This window comes from Strix aluco, chromosome 12 (genome assembly GCF_031877795.1).
Source record: "Strix aluco isolate bStrAlu1 chromosome 12, bStrAlu1.hap1, whole genome shotgun sequence".
Lineage (NCBI taxonomy): Eukaryota > Metazoa > Chordata > Aves > Strigiformes > Strigidae > Strix > Strix aluco.
Genome location: NC_133942.1, coordinates 2,782,429 through 2,799,975, shown reverse-complemented (window position 1 = coordinate 2,799,975; position 17,547 = coordinate 2,782,429). Strand labels below are relative to the sequence as shown.

The window sequence follows — 17,547 nt, the reverse complement described above, 5'->3', positions numbered from 1 at the left end:
GTGACCGGTGTGTTTTGTACAGGCCAGGAAAATGCTGGTGCTGCTGCCGGACATCATGGAGACCCTGCCGGCCGCCAACACCAATGTCACGGTGAAGGCTCTGGTGGTCATCACCAATGTGATTTGTCACATGAAGTGGGAAGAGGCCAACCGCATTGCTCTGAGGCTGGTGGAGAAGCTCCTGCCGCTCTTTGATGATGTAAGGCTGCCGTGGTTGCCTGAGCTGAGGTGATGGGTGAAGGACCTTCAGCCCCAGCCCTGTGGGCAGCATTTGGGCAGGGGTGTCCCCCAGCTCGCCTTGCGTGGTCTTTCGGGGCTCTTCCCACTCCTCTTCCGGGGCCTTTCAGGGCTCTGGGGCCGTTGAGCCGCAGTTGCAGGTCTGGCCGACGGCTCCTACGTTCAGGATCTGACCCCGGAGCATCTCCTCTCCCCCCAGCCACGCTAACGCCCCTGCTCCCTATGGGCAAGGAGCGGCTGGTGCTGAGCTCCCTCTGTCCTCCTCCCTGCCAGGAGTCCAGCCAGGTGCGGGAGCTCTCCATCCGCCTCTTCAAAGACGTGATGAAGACCGTGGTGGGGAGAAACACAAGAAGAATGGTGAAGAAAGTGCAGAGTGTCCTGCTCCCACTGTTCTTCCGTATGAATGACCAGAACGAGAGTGTGGCCAAGGTGCAGTGACCAGCGATTGGTGTCGCGGGGAAGGACGTGCTGACACTACAGGGGTGGCCTGGGAGTGAGGGCGAGTGGGATTGTGTGTCACCGCAGGGTCCCACTGCACTGGTCCCACTGCCACTGCCCTCCTTCCCCCCGAAGGGTCCCTGCAGCCCCAGCACGAGCAGGGATGGAGAAACTGGCACAGACATTTCCCTGCTCAGCAGCAGCCCGTGGCCACCGAGCACACGAGTCCCCATGGGCTTTGTGTGCTTTGAGCCCCAATCCCTGTCCCCGCCTAGAGCGCGGGATGGCCCCAGGAATGAAGGGGGACCAAATCCCAGGATGACCCCGTCCCCCTAGCTCGGAGCCTGGCCCAAAGCAGGAGGATGCCAGGTCTCCTTCCCTGGGCTCTGGTGCCATCTCCCAGCTTCTGCTTTTCTCCACAGGCTTCCTGGGGCACCTTCTGTGCCTGCACAGACTTCCTGGGGTGGAGGAGGCTCAGCACCCTGGCCGTGACCGGGCAGACACACCTGATGAGAGAGTGCTTGGTGAGGACAAGCCCCAAACGCCCCGGCCGGGCTGGACGAGGGCTGCCCGCCATGCCCCTGGGGAGGGCTGTGCGGCTCTGCATCTCTGCCCTGCTCCAGCCCTGCTGCTCCAGCTGCATCCTCCTCCCCTGCCCTCAAGCACGCAGCCCCCAAGGGATCTTCTCCAGGAGACCCCCTCCCATCTGGGCCCTGGCAGTGGGACGCAGGGGGTCTCAGCACCCCCAGCTCCCTCTGCCTGTGGCTCTCTCTGGCCCTCAGCCCCACGGGGCTCCTGGCTGGGAGACGGGAATCACTGGGAGGGAGCAGGGGTGCTGGCAGGAGGGACTGGTCCGGACGGCTGTGGAGGGTCCGTACCAGCCCCGTGCCCTTGTGCTCCCTCAGATAACGCACAACAGGAGCAGGGTGGTTGAGTATCTGCACCAGAGCCTGCCCTACCTGAAGGACCCTCAGGCCACCGTGCGAGAGGAGGCCGTCAGGTTCATCGGTGAGTCCCCGGGGACCCATTTCTGGCTGCCCGGTCCCAGTCCCCACTGGTGGGCTCGCTGGGGGTCTTGCTGGGTCCCACCGCCTTCGGGTGCTGTCCTTGCCGGAGGACAGCCCTGCCGAGGGGGAGCAGAGCTCTGACATTAGCTCTGTGTCCCAGGTCTTGCTGCGCGGCACATGAGGAACCTCAGCCAGGAGAGGCTGTGGGAGATCTGCAATGGTGAGTAGGGGCAGTGCTGTGCTGGCTGGGGCTGGTGGGGCAGGGGACAGAGCCTGGGCTCCTGGGGGGCTCTGCGGGCAGTGGGGGTTCACGTCTGCTCTGTTTCCTTCTCTTGAAGCCCTCCAGCCCTTGGAGAACGATGCTGAACCCTCCGTCAGCTCCCTGGCAGCTCAGACCATCCTCATCCTGACATCTCTACAGCAGAAGCCAAGGTCACGATGGAGCCTGCGGTCACTGTGTTGCTGGCCCTGCTGAGCCTCGGAGAGATGAAATTCTTCTCAGGAAAATGGCCATATTTGAATACATATTTCCTTTTCATGACAATTTATTGTTATTGTTGTTATTATTGTTCAGTTATTAAACTGTTCTTACCTCAACCCACCACTTTTCCAATTCTCTTCCCCCATCCTGCTGGGGAGTGATGGTGCTTAGTTGCTGACTGGGGTTAAACCACAAGACCAAGGGGCAATTTTGCCTTCTCAAAAAAAAAATAAATCACTTTAGGTACCAGCAGTCGCGTTCCCTTACTGGGTACAAGACAGCAATAGAGAATTAATAGAATCAGAGAATCAGAGTAATTCCAGTTGGAAAAAATGTTTTAAGGTCGGGCTGTTAACCCAACACTGGTGAGCCCACCACTAAACCACGTCCCTAAGGGCCACATCTACACGGTCTGTGGCCACCGAGCACACGAGTGCCCACGGGCTTTGTTTGCTTTGAGCCCCAATCCCTGTCCCCCCCTAGAGCACCTCAGCCTTGTCCTCATCCTTAGTTACCTTAGTTCCCTCTGCATCCAGTAAAGGAGGGAGATTTTCCCTAATCCTCCTTTTGCTGTTAATGAATTTATAGAAACATTTTTTATTATCCTTAACAGCTGTGGCTAAGTTGAGCTCTAGCTGTGCTTTGGCTCCCCTAATGCTCTCCCTGCATAGCTTCACTACATCTTTATAGTCTTCATGAGAGACCTGGCCCCTCTTCCACAGGTCATAGATTCTCCTTTTGTTCTTGAGATCCAGCCACAGGTCCCTGTTTAGCCAGGCCGGTCTCCTTCCCCGCCTGCTTGTTTTCCGGCACACGGGAACAGCCCGCTCCTGTGCCTTTAAGACTTCTCTCTTGAAGTACATCCAGCCTTCCTGGACTCCCATATCCTTCAGGGCAACCTCCCAAGGGATTTTGTTAATCAGTCTTTTGAACAGGTTGAAGTTTGCCCTCTGGAAGTCTAAGGTGGCAGTTCTACTAACCCCTCTCTTTGATTGTCCAAGGATCGAAAACTCAATCATCTCCTGATCACTGCACCCCACACAGTCTCCAACCTTTACCTCCCCCACAAGCTCTTCCCTGTTCACAAGCAGCAGGTCCAGGAGGGCACCTCCCCTGGTCGGCTCACTCACCAGCTGTGTGAGGAAGTTATCCTCCACACATTCCAGGAACCTCCTGGATTGTTCCCTCTCTGCTGTGCTCTGATCCCAGCAGATACCCGGGAGGTTAAAGTCCCCCACAAGAACAACAGCAAGTGACCGTGAGATTTCTCCCAGCTTTTTATAGAAAGCATCATCCACCTCACTGCTTTGGTTGGGGGGTCTATAGCAGACTCCCACAGCAAGATCTGCTTTATTGGCCCTTAACCTAATCCAAACACTCTCAACCCCGTTATCACTATACTTGATTTCTGAGCTCTCATAGCATTCTCTTACATACAGGGCCACTCCACTGCCTGTCCTTCCCTGTCTGTCCCTCCTGAAGAGCTTGTAGCCATCAACTGGGGCACTCCAGTTGTGTGAGGCATCCCACCACATGTCTGTTATAGCTGCTATATCATAGTTCTCATGGCCTCAAGCTCCCCCTGGTTGTTGCTCATACTGGTGCATTGGTATAGATGCACTTGAGATGAGCTCATGAATCCCACACCTTTTTGTGAGCGTGGGCCCCATTCCCTACCAGACCCTTCTCAGGTCCTTTCGGCAGAGACCTCCTTCCTCCTGCCCTCGCTGAGCTCCCGCAGTTCTCTGCCGTAGCCTGTGGCGGATTTCCTTGCAGGGACGTCGCCATGCTCATCACATCACAGGCTGTCCCAGCTGATGTGTGGCTGGCACATCCCACCCGTGAGCTCTATCCACATCCCAACATGCTGTAGGGATGAAATGCTCTTTAGAGTGATCGAACCGCAGAGCTCTGACAAAACTTCCCAGCGGTGTCAGTGCCACGAGTTCCCTTTCCTTTCCCGAGTCCCCGACGGGCCCTGCACAGGCTCTTCTGCTGGGCCTTGCCTGGCTCCTCACAGGCAGAGCCCGGCTGGTGCCTGGCCTGGGGCTGCTCCAGCTCCCGCCATCCCTCTGCTCTCCAGCTCCCCGGGCCCCGCACACAGGCCCTGCTGGCGCCGGCACCCACAGCCCTTCCTGCAGGGCCGCTCGCCCGCCTCTGCCCCCGCTCAGGCCTGTGCCAGGCGTCGGGGTTGGCAGAGCGTGCGCTGGGGCTGCGTTGGCCCTTTTCTTGGCCAAAAACGCTTCGTGTGACTGAAATCCGGCCAGCACAGAGCATTTCTCGGCTGGAGGCGGCTGCACTGGAACCGCCCTCTGGGGCCTGAGGGAGAGGGTCGGTTGGGGGCGGGAACGGTGCTAAAGGGGCTGCTGGCCCCGCCCCCTCCCCTCCAGCTGCCAATGGGCTCCTTTCCCGCCCCTCCCCTCAGGCCGATCCCAGCGGCGGTGGCGGCGGCAGCAGCCGCGGAGGTTGCCGCCGGGCCCGGCGCTGGCAGGGGGGGCTCGGCCGGCAGCGGCGGCGGGGCCGGGGGAGCGGCGGGGCCGGCGGGGTGGGCGGGGGGTGCCCCGGGGCGGGCGGGGGGGGGGGGGGGGCGGGACGCTGAGCCCCGGGCGCCGGCGGGGGAAGCGGAGCGGGCGGAGCAGAGCAGCTCTCTCCGTGCGGGCGGCAGCGAACCGGCCGCCTTTGCCGGGCAGAAGCTGCGTCCCAGCCCCGCGCCGAGACACCCTGCCCTGCCGCCCCCACAGCCCCGGCCCCGGGAGGGGGCAGCGGGGAAACTGCCCCCTCCACGCCTGGCACCCTCCAAGGGAGCGGAGCGCTGCTCCGTCCTGCCCCCCCCCAGCCCCCGCCGTCTCCGGACCCCCCGTGGGGACCCCCGGGAGGAGGGAGCCTCGCCCGGCCCCTGCGAGGGAGCAGCCGCTCTGGGTGAGTACAGCGGGACCCTGGAACGGCGGCAGATTTGGGGGGGGGAAAAGGGGAAAAACAAAACAGAAAAGCGGCTTCATGCCCCTCGGGCTGTCCGGTGGCTCTTGGTGCTGAATTCCTGGGGAAAGCTGAAATGGCGGGGGGGGGGGGGGAGCAGCGGTTTGGGGCTGGAAAGGCAACGTCCTTCAGCACTGTCCTGGTGGAGGAGCGACCCAGCCTCATCTGGCCGTTTTAATTCCATTTTGCCTCTCTCCCTGTAAATCCCTGAGCCCGGGAGGTATCTCCAGCAGGTACCTTTAATTACAAACTGCTTCCGATGGATTCCGGAATGAGACTGGGATTGCTGGGAAGGGCCTAAAGGAAACTGCTGTGCTGCCAGATGGCCTTGGCTGGGCACTGGGAGCAGCTTCCCATCCCTACTCTGGCACGGAGTGAGATATTGGTGTGGGGGAAGGAGGCATTTTATGGTTGAATCCCATCGCTAATGGCAGACAGAGCCCAAGGGAAAAACTGCCTGGGCTGCTCCTGCCACCTCCTGGGGCTTTTCTGTTCCTGGAAAGTGGTGATGATTTCTTGCTCCACCTGGGAGGAGAGGCAGTCTTCTGCTACAGTCACATCAGAGGATGATGCGCAGACATGGTGAGCAACGAAGGCTCCTGATCAGCTGGGTCAAGCTGATCTTGACCAGAAACTCCAGAAATCATTTTGAGATTGACAGCAAGGTTAGCAGCAGAGCAGAAAAAGCAGAATGCCTATGAATAAAGTGTTATGCAGGGGACCCCCTGTTTTGTAGATTCCTGTACTGCATTGACTGTGTAACGGGCTGGAGAGCCATTAGCAGGGTCCTCTGAGATTACTTTACCTTCCTGTAGTGTCTGGCAGGAGAGGCTGTGGCAGGGCACATGCTCTGGTTATTTTCTCCTGCTGCATTGAATCTTTAAGGTCATTGCTAAATCTTGGCTCACTTTTCGAGGCTCACTTTTTCCCTCCGCTCTTGCGTGCTTTTCTGTTGTTGCTGCTGTTGCTCTCATTTTATATAAAATGATTCTAAGATGATCTTGTTCAGAATGTGACCTGAGCTGCCTTTCTTGGCAGACATCAGTTAGCAACACAGTTTCATGAGGACTTAAAATCATAAATACTGAAGTCTATGCTGTATATTGCTGATCCAGAAGATCAAAAAGAGTATTAGGCAGGCTGAAAAATAAACCTCTGGGCACTTATGTCAAGCAGCTGGGTGTACAGAAGCTTGCTGTATAAGTCAACTGTGAAATAACACATGAAAAGCTGACAGTGAGTGAGCCTGTCATTCATTCTGTCTTATCGTGGCACATGGAAATAAACATAAATTGTAGAAGAGCCTTGCTGTATGAGACCGACAGACTATTTTTATTTTTTTAGAGAGACTGAGTGTGGGAGGAGAGGCCACAGCTCAGACATGACCTGGGGAAAATAATTGTTTTAGGGAACACAAAACCTGGAGGTTTTTCTTCAGTCAACCACTTTCTCCCTCTTGTTGCTTGACAACAGGACTCCTGAGTCCCTGATGTTGCTTCCCTATCAAACAACAGATGATTCCAGAGTTCCTGGGTAAACTCATTCCTTGCGCTTGCAGAGCTGGTCGGGGCTGCACGCTGAGCAGGATTTGGCACATTTGACTTCTCCCTTGTGCTGCCCTGAGGTTGGGGGCATCTGTTGAATCTCCAGACTCTTTCTGGCCCCTGGAGATGTTGCAGAGTTGCTGATTCACTTGTTCACTTGTTGATCTATTATGATTAAAAATATAAATTGATTTGTGTGGCGAACATTAAAATCAGTAGAAACAGGAGTTCTAGAAATAGTAGAGTCAAAAGTTTACATTGATCTAGCATATTGTACGTTGCACAGCAACCACAACCAATGCTGCTATGAATTCCTCTGTATAGCCCTGTACCAAGGCCGAAGAACTGGTCAGTAATCATCTACTAGGTACACCTAGGTACTGCTTAGGTAATTAGATTTATAATTGAAAATAATTCTGTTTAAAGTTGTTATGGAGATGTCTAGACAAAAGTAATTTATTACCTAGAATACATTGTGAAGAATGTCTTAGATGTACCACAACTCAAAATTAATGAGAACTGAGGAGAATGAACTGTAACAGTTCACAGATCTCTGCCAAGAAACAGTGAAACCAGGTAATAGGTAATTCGGCAGGGGGAGATCACGACCACCGACTCATGGGCCACCGACCCACATTACACCCCAGACCCATTTCTAGAGATTTCTAAGCTTTAGTGCGCAGAATCGGAAGTAGGAGGGGAGTATGATAATGATTTCCAGGAATTATTATGTTTATGTCTGAATACCTAATGAATATGTATGATTGAATACTATATAAGGTGTATGGTTCTTGCGCTTGGTGCGCGTTGTTGGTGAGAGCACTCACCCGTGCACCCGGCCGTTAATAAAGAAGTGTCTGCTTATCTGCATCAAACTGGTGTCGACAAGTTCTGTTATCCTGCTTTTAGGCGACAGAGAGAGGTGGTGGGTGCAGGCACTCACAGGGCCCTCAGCCTGCCGGGGGCTCTGCCTGCTGTGGCACTAGTTGGCAGAGGTGGGAGAAGAGCTCTGAGACCGTCTACCCAGCCTGACTCGCCGGTGGTTAACGTCATGGCTCAGTCACCAGCTGTAGTTGTCTGATTGCAGGGCAGCCTTCAGTGCTGTTTTACGCATTAAAAGATGCGAGGTCAGTTTTGGCCAGTGTGTATCTGCTAGGCTATGCAGTTTTAAATTGAATGAAAGCGCCTCTGCTCTTTTTCTTGAGAATTTTTTTTCCTCCCCATGGAGCTTTGCTGCGCTCCCTCTCTGCTCTGTCACTGGTAACAATGCTGAGTGATAAAATGCCTCTTGCCTTGGAAGTCAGGTCTAATGACACCAATTTTTAAACCAGTTTGAGCTCTTTAGTGGAAGAAGAGAGGACAATGATATGGCAATCATTAGTTTCTTGTTTCCCCCTAATCTGGTAGAATGTGCTTTATGGCCTTTGCTAACTGTAAGCACAGCAGCAAATAGTGATGGGTGTATCGCATTAGGATCTGCCATCTCAGTGATCATATTCTGCTTCCAGACGCCTTACACAGGTCACAAAGTAAATTAACATCCAACGGCGATACATCAGGATGGTGCGGAAAATCCCCTCCTCCCTTTCAGAGAGATGATCCAGGCTGTTCGGGACCTTGGAGCAGGAGCTGACTTTTCCAAAGTCCAGCAGTATCCCAACCTGCCCGTTACTGAGCAGGCTGCTGTGTAAAGGTCAATGAACTTGTCTGCCCGGGTTAGTTGGAGGGGCCGTACAGGGACCAGCAGGTGGAATGAAATTCAGTCTATACCTGTGTGTGCCGAGGGTGGCATTTCAGCTTTGCTTCCCGTGTTAGAATGCTTTCTGTACCTTGGAGGTTTGGTTTTTTTCAGTTTTCTAAGTTTGCACCCCGCCTCCCCTGCAGGATACATCCCATCTCAATGTGCACAGGTTAACGGAATTTGGAACTGATCCCAACCTCCTGCTCACCGCAGGGCTGGCTTCTAACAGCCGTAGGATGTTCACAGATGGTAAAGAAAGGTAGGGGACATCTTCCTGTTTTCAGAATTTTGTTTCCAGTTTGGTTCATCACCTTCACAATGTTTATGCGAGGAGCTTGGACATGCTGGAAGGCAGGACTTTGGTTTCAGGAGGCATGTTGGGGCCATTGGCTTAGTCCTTTACTGGTATGAAGACAAAGACTTGTGAAAAAATCATACAATAAAATAGGAAAAAAAATCCCTCATTTATCTTGTTAACTAGTTACTTGCAATGTGGAAAAAGTGCTTTTTTTCAAATGTCAATAATCTGTATAGTGGTAGTTTGTTCTCGTCTCAAAGGGAAGAAACAATTGTCTGGTTTATATTGACCTGGTTCGTCTGCCTTTGTCATGCTCCCTGTTACATAGAAGCTCTCTCAACTGTTTGCTGCCAGGCTTCTTTTTTCTTCTCTTTTCCATTAAAAAATCTTTATTCAGTTAAAAAATCTTTATTCAAAGCATATTCAGTGCTTGAAATCCTTTTAGTTTTCTTTTTCTTTTCTTCCTCAGGATGATGCCGTGGAATTAACTTGTTATATGTTCCCTTAGGAAGTAGAATATTTTGGGTTCTCTCGTAGACATAATATTGAAAGAGAATTTGGAATTCCTCTGATGTTGATCTCTCAGAGGATTAGGATACACACATGATGTGTAGGAACAACTTCCAAGAGCTGACGCACTTTTTGCTCATTTCATCCCTTCCTTTATTCAACTCTGTTGTTCAGCTGTGATTGTTACTTTCTTCAGTATTATTTTCTGATTAATTTTCATAATTATTAGGAACTACCATACGTTCTTTGTGAATCCAGACAAGGTGCAAATGGTAAAGCTGAAGAGTTCTTTCTGTGACACTGTCAGGAATCACAGGAGAATATTGTTAATATTGTTAATAACCCAATAAACTCCCAGTGCCCCCTGGTTCATCCCAGTTCATCCCAGTGCCCCCCAGTGCTCCACAGTGTATCCCTGCTCTCCCATGTCCCAGGGCTCTTGGACACGCACCAGGGCTTGCACGGGGCTTTGCACAAGTCCCAGGTGTTGAACCTGCATTTGCACCATCCCCAAACGTGGCACACGCGTTTGTACAAGCCTGAGCATTGCACAGGCCTTTGCAGAAGTTCTGAACTTCACACAGGCCTTTGCACATGCATTTGTACAAGTCCCAAACATTGCACGAGCCTTTCTCGAGCCCCAAAGCTCGCACAAGCCTTTACACAAGCCCCAGCCTTTGCACACCCACTTGCACAAGCCCCACCCTTATCCAACCCTTTGCCCCCCGCCCAGGGGAGGGCAGGGGTTGGGGTGGACACAGGGTGGGACCAGCTCCACTAAAACCAGCAGCTCCCAGTTCCGCCCCCCCTCTTTCTCCACTTCCAAGTGCCCCTCCCTGCTCCCACTGACACCCCCCCCCCAGTCCCAGTGTCCCCCCGGCCATGCCCCTTCACTTGGCCCCGCTCCGGCTCTCCCTTCATCACCAGCTCCAGACTGCGGTGATGCTGCAGTGGGTCTGCTCCTGCCTCGCCCTCGGTGAGCAGCAGGGGGGGTGGAATTTGGCAATTTGGGGTGGGGGATTGTGCTCCAAATCCCCCTGACCCCCCTCGGCCACCCCCTCCTCCCTCCCAGAGGCCTGGGTCCCTTAGGGCAGCGCTGTGTACAACACCCCTCCCCTCCCCCCCGATGGGAGTTTTGGGGTGCTGGGGGGAATGGGGACCCTGGGAAAGGGGGTTCTGAGGGGGTGGGTAGCCCTAAGTGAGAGGCCCCCTTCCCCCCTCTTCCTGGGTGCGGGGGACCTGCAGGGCAGCGCTGCGCCTGCAGCAACCTCCCCTCACTTGAGATGTAGTTTAAGCGGGCACCCAAGAGGTGGCAAAATCTTCTAATCAGTCACTATACGTGTACGAATCACCACATAACGCTTTAATTCTCATCTGGGGACAGAGACATTGTCTAGATTTTCACACATCACTGAATTTCAGAGACCCTTTCCTTCTGGTACTCTGCTCGTTACCAACAGGATTGCTTTTGTTTGTGCCTTCTGTGCTCCTTCCCTGAGGAAAGAAGGGACCCACGTGTGGTGGGTTGATCTCAGCCAGGAAGAGCCCGACCCAGGGATGGAACAGCTGATTTCAGCGGCGGCCTTTGGAGCAAGGACAGAGGTGGTCAGGGCCGTGGGAAAGGAGGCGGGGAGGAGGGGATGTGGAGACCACCAGGACAAGAGAGAGAAGAGAAGGAGGCACTAAACGTCTGAGTGTAACCACTGCAAACGTAAATTCAACAACAAACTGTTTGTTGCAGAGCGGAGATGGAGCCAAGGGGTGACATTCCCCAACACAGTGCTGCCCAGACGCTCACGGACACAGGATTTCTTAAAACAAGCCCATTTATTGGGTATTTACTTCGGGTGGATCCCTCCTGCGCTCCAAGCAGGAGGAGCATCACAGCTGTGAGCGGGTGCAGAGGCTGCGCGGGAAGCGGGGACCCGGCTGGTGTCCAGCTCATCACGCCGAGGGGCAGAGGAGGAGGCACAGCACATTCCCCATCAGGTGCTCCACGGTCTGGAGGAGAAGGGAGAGGAGGGGCGGCCGGTAGGTTCCGGGGAGACTGTTGGAATCTTGGGGGGAAAAATGGAGAACTGGGGGGCCAGTAGGATCTGGGCAGGGGCTAAGGGCGTTTTGGAGGGACTGAGGCGGGGGTGGGGGGCAAATGGGGTTTGGAGAGGTCACAGGGGTGATTTGGGGTCCCTGAGGGTCCCAGGGGTACCTGACCCCCCCTCCATGTGTCCCCCCTCAGCAGGTGCTGCTGCCTCAGGTGTACCCCGAGAGGGTCAGCCCCGACTACCTCCAGTACTAGTGCTGGGAGGCACTCCAGGTGCTACTGGAAGTACTGGGAGGAACTGGGAGGGGGCTGGGGTGCTGGGAGGGGACTGGAGGGTGCTGGGTGGCAGCTGGGCGTACTAGGAGGGACCTGGGGGGATTGAGAGGTAACTGGGAGGGAGGCAGTGTGGGCATGGGGTACTGGGAGGTAACTGGGTGGTAACTGGGAGTACGGGGATGGGTTGGGGGGCACTAGGAAGTAATTGGGAGGCAGCTGAGGGCTACTGAGAGGGAACTCAGGAGCACTGGGATGACCTGGGAGCACCGGGAGAGGACTGGAGACACTGGAAGGTGGTTGGGGGCCACTGGAAAGAGTCAGGGCAGTGCTGGGAGAGACTGGGAGGTAACTGGGAGGGAGGTGGTGTAGGTGGGGGTAACTGGGTGGTAACTGGGAGCACTGGGCAGGCGCTGTGCAGACCCTGACAGGCGCCCTGGCTACCCGGGTGGTCCTCCAGGCCGTGGGGGTGGAGGACGGTGGTGCCACCGTCACCGGGGCCACCCTCACCTGGGCACTGTGGGGTGAGACCCCCGAACCCCCTTTTCACCCCAAAATCATCCATGGCCCCACGATCCATGTTTCACCATCAAATCCCTCAATTTTACCACAAAATTCCCGCATTTGACCCCCAAATCTCCCATTTTTTACTCCCAAATCTCCCACTTCTGATCCCAGAATTTCCCAGTTTGACACCAAGTCAGCCTCAGCACCCCCAAAAATCCTATTTTTCATCCCAAAATTTATCTTGAATCTCAAAATCGCACAGTTTTACCCCAAAATCTGCACCAGCACCACCAAAAGCCTCCCTGTTTTGCCCAAAATTCTCTTTGGACCCCAGAATCCCCCAATTTGACCCCAGAAAGTTCTAGCAGCTAACAAGTGCCCAGTCAAAACCAGCCCAGCTCCCCAGTACAAGAGAGGATTTTGGTGCTGGGACAAATGGCCACGTGCCAGCTTGGCGCACAGGTGCCTTTTCGTGCCCTGAGATGTCTCGGGAGGGGCAGGATGGGCTAAAGCTTCCCTCCTCCTCCTCCTCCTCTCCGGGCTTTGTGGTCTCGTGGGACACCCTGGGTCCAGGTGTGCAGTCCTGGGGGCAGCGGCAGAGGCCAGGGGGGACCCTGCTCAGCACACTCAGAGTGGTCCCCATGGGAAGGACGCTATGGAGTCCCAGCGGCTTGTGGCTCCAGCTTTATTTAAAAAAAAAAATTCAGTACAGCCTTTTTCCAGAGGATTTGGTCTCTCCGAGGCTCACCAGGGCCAGCAGAACAGCGACCGCAGGCTCCATCTTGATATCGGCCTCTGCTCTATTGTCAGGATGGAGACGGTCTCGGCTGCCAGGGACCTGACGGAGAGTTCAGTGTCCTTCCTCAAGGGCAGGAGCGCTGTGAGAGAAGGGAGCAGAACAGACATGAACCCCCACTGCCCGCAGGGACCCCCAGGACCTACCTCCAGCCCATGCCAGCCCCATCCACCTCCTTCCCTGGCCAGGAGGAGCCGGTGAGACAACCAGAGCGGCTGAAGCTGCTGCTCAGGAATGACCCGTGTGCCCCTGACACACAAAAGAGGTCAGGACTGGGCCAGGCCACAGTCATTTTTTCGTTTGCCGTACGAGCTAGTCTAGAGTTGTGCGTGCCCTCAACGAGCCCGTGTATTGATCTGAGCATCACAATGTGGAGTCTGGACATCATCAGCCTCCTGGCAAGGGGCAGGACAGAGACAGCTGTTCTTTCCCCACAAATTCCCTTCCTTTCTGGTGAGAAAACAAAATTCCTCCAATTTCAAGACCTTACTAGAAGATATATGCTAACCTATGTGTTGGGACACAAACAACTTTCTGAAACTGCTCTTGAAAAAAACCTCCTGAAACTGCTCGTCTGCCCCTGGAGCGTTTTCCTGGAGCGGGGCTGGGCACAGCAGCACCTGCCCGGGCTCTGTCCCCTACTCACCGTTGCAGATCTCCCACAGCCTCTCCTGGCTGAGGATCCTCCGGGACCGCGCAGCAAGACCTGGGACACAGAGCTAATGTCAGAGCCCTGCTCCCTCTTGGCAGGGCTGTCCCCCGGCAAGGACAGCTCCTGAGGGCGGTGGGACCCAGCAAGACCATAGCGAGCCCACCAGTGGGGACTGGGGCTGGGACCGGGCAGAAATGGGTCCCCAGGGACTCACCGATGAACCTGACGGCCTCCTCTCGCACGGTGGCCTGAGGGTCCTTCAGGTAGGGCAGGCTCTGGTGCAGATACTCAACCACCCTGCTCCTGTTGTGCGTTATCTGAGGGAGCACAAGGGCACGGGGCTGGTACGGACCCTCCACAGCCGTCCGGACCAGTCCCTCTGCCAGCACCCCTGCTCCCTCCCAGTGATTCCCGTCTCCCAGCCAGGAGCCCCGTGGGGCTGAGGGCCAGAGAGAGCCACAGGCAGAGGGGGCTGGGGGTGCTGAGACCCCTGCGTCCCACTGCCAGGGCCCAGATGGGCGGGGGTCTCCTGGACAAGAGTTCTTGGGGGCTGCGTGCTTGAGGGCAGGGAAGAGGATGCAGCTGGAGCAGCAGGGCTGGAGCAGGGCAGAGATGCAGAGCCGCACAGCCCTCCCCAGGGGCATGGCGGGCAGCCCTCGTCCAGCCAGCCCTGGGCTTTGGGGTTTGTCCTCACCAAGCACTCTCCGATCAGGTGTGTCTGGCATGTCTTGGCCATGGAGCTGAGCCTCCTCCAGCCCAGGAACTCTGCACAGGCAAGGAGGGTGTCCCGGGAAGCCTGTGGAGAAGCAGAGGCTGGGAGATGGCACCAGAGCCCAGGGAAGGAGACCTGGCATCCTCCTGCTCTGGGCCTGGCTTTGAGCTGGGGGGACAGGGTGATCCCGGGATTGGATCCCCCTTCATTCCTGGGGCCATCCCACACTCTGGGAGCAGGAAACTGTCTGTGCCAGGTTCTCTGGCCCTGCTCGTGGTGGCGCTGCAGGGACCCTTCCTGTGGGCCGGGGGGGGACCCCACCTCCCTATCAAGCTCTGCAGCAGTGGGACCAGTGCAGTGGGACCCTGCGGTGACACACAACCCCACTGTCCCTCACTCCTAGGCCACCCCCGTAGTGTCAGCACGCCCTTCCCTGTGACACCAATTGCTGGTCACTGCACCTTGGCCACACTCTCGATCTGGTCGCTGGTATAGAAGAACAGTGGGAGCAGGACACTCTGCACTGTCTTCACCATTTTTTTCTTGTTTCTCCCCACCGCAGTCTTTATCACGTCTTTGAAGAGGCGGATGGAGAGCTCCCGCAGCCGGCTGGACTCCTGGCAGGGAAGAGGACAGAGGGAGCTCAGCACCCTGCCCATGGGGAGCAGGGACGTTAGCGAGGCTGATGGGGGAGGAGCTGCTCCAGGGTTGGATCCTGAACACAGGAGCCGTCGGCCAGATCTGCAGCTGCAGCTCAATGGCCCCAGAGCCCTGGAAGGCCCCGGAAGAGGAGCGGGGAGGGGAAGAGCCCCAAAAGGCTACACAAGAGGAGCAAGGGGGGGACCCCTGCCCAAATGATTCCTGCATGGCCGCACTGAAGGGCAGCCATCTTGCACCCATCGCCTTGGCTCAGGCTCCCATGGCAGCCTTACATCATTGAAGAGGGGCAGGAGCTTCTCCACCAGCCTCAGGGAGATGAGGTTGGCCTCTTCTCTCTTCATGTGACCCATCACGTTGATGAACAACACCAGAGCCTTGGTCTTGACATCGGCGTTGGCATCCGTCAGGGTCTCCAGTATGTCAGGCAGCAGCACCGGCAGTTTTCTGGCCTGTGTGAAACACACCGTTGCCTTTTTGTGAAGTGGTGAAAGACACCCCCCACTGCCCCAGCCCCCGGCTGCCGATGTGGCTCCCCTTGCCAACCCCCCGCTCACCGTTTCAGGTGTTTTTGAGAGGGTGATGAAGCCCGTGAGCACCAGTGAGAGCATCACTGGGCTGGGACGCCTCAGGTACCTCTGGGCTTTGTACAGGGCACTGAACTCCTCCGTGTCAATGTCAGCACAGGCCAGGAGCTGAAATGGAGACAGTGGTGAGAGACCAGCAGAGCTGCAGGGCTCCCTCCCCCCCACCATCACGGTCCATGGCAAGTGTCTCCTCTCCCTTTGAAGCCACCTCAGAGTCCCCATGTCTCTGACCCAGGACCAGCAACCGCCTTGACTCTGGTTTCTGCCCCTTCCCGGGGTCTCCAGGCTGCAGAGCTGGGCAGGGGGATGCAGGCAGGGCAGAAGGCAAAGTGCTGCCTGTGCCAGGACAGGCTTGGTGGGGCCAAACCAGCAACGGGTGGGCCTGACCGTGTGGCACAGGGGTCTGGCTGGTGCTGAGCAGGGGAAAGAGGAGAAGGAGGAGGAAGGCAGAGCGCTGGGGCTGAGCGTGGGTCACTCACAGCCAAGGGGTAGATGCAGGAGTCCTCCGTGGCAGAGCTGAACACCTTGCGCAGCCGGCAGTCCTGCAGCACGCCGAGCAGCTCCGACAAGACGGTCCACAAAGTCTGGGGCACGGAGATCATCACCTCCCACATGGCCATGGCAGCGCTGCCGAGCCAGAGCAAACTCAGTCAGTCGGGCTGCCTCGACTCCTCCGGACCCCGGCCCTGCCCACCCCCCTCATTTCGGGGTGCGCAGGGAGGCAGGAGGAGCTTGAGGGAGCTCTTCCCCATGGGGCAGGGGCTCTGCTTTGGCCAGCTCTGGCTGAAGGGGGAAGCGTGGTGGGATGGAGAGCCCTGCTCCTCAGGGATAGATATCCCGCAGTTTTCCGTGGGTCTGGCAGCCAGAGTCTCTGGGCCACTCTCCCCATGGGGATGGAGCCCTCAAGGCTGTCAGGGTTGGTACCTGTCACACGCTGGAGAGATGTCCAGCAGGGTCCTGACCACCTCCCTGGGGCTCCACCTGATCAGCAGTAGCAGCAGCGAGTCCAGGCTGTGCCGGGCCGGCTCCGTGCGGATGTGCTCCACATTTTTGTGGATGCATCTCAGGATTTTTGGCACCTGGAGTGGACACAGATGAGGATGGTGCTGCCCTTCCCATCCCTGCCTGCTGCCTTTACATGGTTTTGGGTGCCCGAGCCAGCCGGGTTAGGGCAGGAGGGAAGAACAAGACTTGACACGTCTTGACACTGGACAGTCCAGCCACAGGGCGCTTACATCGCTCATCCAGGACGCAGGGGCTCTCATGGCCATGTCCACGACATCGCTGCCCATCTGCCTGTCATGGACATCGTCTGCTGTCATGGCCTCGATGGCCACGAGGAGAACATCCATCCTCTGAGAAGGCCGGAGGTATTCGCCAAACACCTACGGGAGGAGGGATGGGGGGGGAAGATGTGTCACTTCGAGCATGCCGACAGTGTTGCACAGCTGAGCAGCTCAACCATCCCTGGGTCCATTCGCTTGCACAAGCCGATGCCACGGACAAGGGTCCCGGTGAGGGGGGGAGCTCATTACCATTGTCATGAGGCTGCTGTCAAGCGAAGAAAGCAACCAGGTGCTCTCAGAATCCCGTCTTTGTTGGAGCTCTGGGTGCTCTGGATTCTCCTCCAGCAGTGTCTCACCTACACGGAAACAAGGAAGAGTCAGTAGGACACGCCATCTTCGCCAACAAGCCTCCCAGACAGCAAAAAGAGCTTTAAATGGCACCATGCCGAGGAAACGGGGTCCCGGCATCGAGCCAGCCCCGGGGAGCCCTCTACTCACCGATCTGCAGCGGCTGGACCATGGACACCTCGTGGGGCTCCGGCGGAGAGCTGCTCTCCTGGGGAGCACCCACCTCCTCCCAAACCATCCTGGGGCTGCTGGGGGGTCTCTCTGCCATCCTCAAAAATGAAGAGGTTGAGAGACAGTGGGGGGGTTCAGCTTAAGGTAAACACCGGGGGCAGTGGGGAAAGACGTGGGCTGTGCTCAGGAGTCTCCTCACTGTGCTCCTGCCCTGTCCCTTCCCCGTCTTGTCAGACACTGCTTATATAGGGTGCCGTGGGGTGACACGGAGGGGTGTCACAAAGG

General features: G+C 56.5%; 2 protein-coding genes across 2 annotated transcripts; one reads left to right on the top strand and one right to left on the bottom strand.

Annotated features, from left to right (window-relative positions):
• Positions 1-558: 558 nt before the first annotated feature.
• On the top strand, positions 559-11,635 carry LOC141928918 (uncharacterized). The gene is made up of 11 exons (XM_074837785.1): positions 559-666; positions 1,098-1,199; positions 1,581-1,683; positions 1,843-1,902; positions 2,021-2,114; positions 3,940-4,032; positions 4,589-4,628; positions 4,786-5,082; positions 8,568-8,683; positions 10,974-11,263; positions 11,472-11,635. Exons 1-11 carry the CDS (start codon positions 559-561, stop codon positions 11,633-11,635), a joined length of 1,467 nt encoding a protein of 488 aa, XP_074693886.1.
• A 152-nt stretch (positions 11,636-11,787) lies between these two features.
• LOC141928917 (uncharacterized) lies at positions 11,788-16,136 on the bottom strand. The gene is made up of 8 exons (XM_074837784.1): positions 15,146-16,136; positions 14,675-14,830; positions 14,196-14,297; positions 13,716-13,818; positions 13,496-13,555; positions 12,802-12,931; positions 12,616-12,736; positions 11,788-12,063 (listed from the first exon to the last, which is right to left on the bottom strand). Exons 1-8 carry the CDS (start codon positions 15,677-15,679, stop codon positions 11,788-11,790), a joined length of 1,482 nt encoding a protein of 493 aa, XP_074693885.1. The 5' UTR covers positions 15,680-16,136.
• Positions 16,137-17,547: the final 1,411 nt, after the last annotated feature.

Bases quoted from the DNA above. Each gene is read 5' to 3' on its own strand.
- LOC141928918 (XM_074837785.1), top strand. From the start codon at position 559: ATGAAGACCGTGGTGGGGAGAAACACAAGAAGAATGGTGAAGAAAGTG. The intron at 1,903-2,020 runs GTGAGTAGGGGC...CTTCTCTTGAAG, and splicing joins GCTGTGGGAGATCTGCAATG to CCCTCCAGCCCTTGGAGAAC. The intron at 4,629-4,785 runs GTTGCCGCCGGG...CGGCGGGGGAAG, and splicing joins CGGCGGCAGCAGCCGCGGAG to CGGAGCGGGCGGAGCAGAGC.
- LOC141928917 (XM_074837784.1), bottom strand. From the start codon at position 15,679: ATGGGGACTCTGAGGTGGCTTCAAAGGGAGAGGAGACACTTGCCATGG. The intron at 14,298-14,674 runs GTGCAGTGACCA...GCTTCTCCACAG, and splicing joins AGATCGAGAGTGTGGCCAAG to GCTTCCCGGGACACCCTCCT. The intron at 13,556-13,715 runs GTGAGTCCCTGG...TCTGTGTCCCAG, and splicing joins GGAGGCCGTCAGGTTCATCG to GTCTTGCTGCGCGGTCCCGG.